General features: G+C 32.3%; 1 protein-coding gene across 1 annotated transcript in view; it reads right to left on the bottom strand.

Annotated features, from left to right (window-relative positions):
* LOC119582348 (formin-2-like) overlaps positions 1 to 2,387 on the bottom strand; it is a gene marked incomplete in the record, with an annotated part of 21,001 nt that overhangs the window by 3,487 nt on the left and 15,127 nt on the right. Inside the window, 4 exon segments of the mRNA XM_037930564.1 lie at positions 353 to 445; positions 671 to 806; positions 1,337 to 1,531; positions 1,852 to 1,981. Of these exon segments, the coding sequence (XP_037786492.1) occupies positions 353 to 445; positions 671 to 806; positions 1,337 to 1,531; positions 1,852 to 1,981 (554 nt within the window).

The following is a 2,387-nucleotide window of genomic DNA, read 5'->3' as shown; positions in this document are numbered from 1 at the left end:
GGAAATATAATACAGTTCTAATAAAATATAAACTGGATGGATAAGAAATTAAAATCTTTTCTTCTTCTTTTAAGGTCCCAATAATAATGAATTATACATTGCATACACTAAATATAAATAAAAATACCTAATTTTCCCCTCCCAAGATGAGAATGCTCCATAAACAAAACATGGTTAAAATAGCTAAGAATGAAAATATAAAATGCCCCTGAAATGCTAATACACAAATGCAAATGCTAATAAGAATAAAGTGTATATATACTGTACACATACATTGCATAAATAAAAAACTACAACACCACTGAAATGCCAACACTCCCTCCATCACCTTCACAACCAACTCAAGCAATACCTTTCACAAAGAACTCCGTCATCCTGTCCTTAAATGGCTGCAAATGCTCCTCATCTGACTTTGCTATCACCTTCTCAGCTCGATTTTCACACACTGGCAATGGTAACAATTCTAGATTATCCTCACAAAATTAATGCTGTTATTGTTATTTGCATATGAATATTATTATCAGCCATCAAAGGCAGATAATAACCTATCAATGTATACTGGTACATAATACGTCAACAACTTACATTGACAGTGGAAAGAATTTTGTGATTTGATAATAACAGCGCTGATAATCTGATTAGAAAATATAGTAATAACTTGTGTCATTACCTTTTAGATTCTTTTCAATATCTTTCAAGTCGGATTCCAAGTCTTCGAATTTAAGGTTGGACACGCGCTCTACAACATAAGGGTCTGGGATTGGCAGCTGGACTTTGTCAGTGCCTGCGTCCTCCCCTTCATATTTCTGGAATTAAAAGCAATGTACTCATTACAACAAGGTTTGGAAGAGGGTGTAAGAATTAAGATATGGTATTACTGATAAGGAAGAGAATGCATTAGTAATAAGTAATTATCTATGTTCATTAGGATAATCATCAAGTGTCTTATGTGCAAGGAAGAAAGAAATATGTAAAGAAAACAACAGAGCAACATCAAGTCAAAATTTCTTTCAATAAAGAGAGGAAAGGAAAGGGAAAAATAGCCTAATAAAGACTGTTAGTGCACTTTCACACCATGGCTTATTTTCAACTTAAAGTGAAGTTTTGATTCAATAATTATGTAGATATGCATAAGCAATTATTTACAGATTTCTCAAAAGAAATAAAAATTATTGATAATATAATAAATAACATAGTAATAGTCAAAGATAAATATAACATCATAAAACCAACGAAGCTAAACCAATCTTCTCAATGTTTAGAAGAAATCATATAATATACAATGAAAAAAACAAATGAAAAAAAGGGGAAAGAAAAAAGTATAACACCCCCATACCTCAATATACTTAGTAACAACAAAGTGCAAGAGTGTGAAGCCCGAGTCCTTGCTCTTGACGTCCTTGATCTTCGGAAGGATCTCGAGACCAAATCCATCTGCCTGGCCCCTAGTCCTGTTGCCGCCGTTCATGTAATTACCAAGGGCCAGGATCATCCCAAATATTCTCTTGATGCTCTCACTCGTCATGAGTACCTGTTTAGAGAGGAGACGGGGGTTTGCTAAAATAGACCAACTATGAGCATTTTAGTAAGACGTGAATTATGAGTGTGATTTCAAAGAAAAATTTACGAGTGATACTGTTAGTGGTGTGAATATCTGTACCTCATTACATTCCTCATTATTATGATGTCAAATTTTGCATCATTACACTTGCACACAAAAGATGCACTTAAACAAATTCCTCCCTGTTATAATTGCTAAAATGAATAATGTCACTGACATTTGATTTCAATGTTATTGAGATTTAATAAGATAATGAATATGTATGGCAAATTTCAACTTATATTGCATACATCTATAGTAGACTGCAACATGTGTATTCTTCCATGTATGACGCCCAGCTCTTCGTTGAAAGTTGCTTGGAAGGTGAAACATGCTGTTCGCTCAGCAAATTCATTTATTTTTGACAAGTCGAGGAGGAACCTGAAATATGCAGATATTTTTTTTTAACTGTAAAAGGAAATTATTCCTGTGCTGAGAAAGTTATAGGTTAGAATAAATACACTAAACAAGGCATGAAAATTGTTGATGTTTAAATACTCTAAAATAATCCTATTCTGAAAACTTTCATTTCTAACAAAATAATGATGAATATCACCAGATCATAAAATATATCATAGTTGTGGGTTTCTAACCATTTTATAGTCTTTTATATATATGTCTCATGTACTAAACAAATCAATCTGTATAATATACTATATAGTTTAGAAAACAATATAGCACTAACATTAATAATAGTCTAAGAAACTCTCAGTACAGATTTTTGGAATTTGCTTTACTTTTTCCTCCCCCCTAAAAAGTTAGGTTTCATCTCAATTTGAATCTTTAT

The sequence above is a fragment of the Penaeus monodon genome, chromosome 15 (genome assembly GCF_015228065.2).
Source record: "Penaeus monodon isolate SGIC_2016 chromosome 15, NSTDA_Pmon_1, whole genome shotgun sequence".
Classification (NCBI taxonomy): Eukaryota; Metazoa; Arthropoda; class Malacostraca; order Decapoda; family Penaeidae; genus Penaeus; species Penaeus monodon.
The sequence above is the reverse complement of the archived record's forward strand: the minus strand, read 5'-3'. Positions and strand labels throughout refer to the sequence as shown.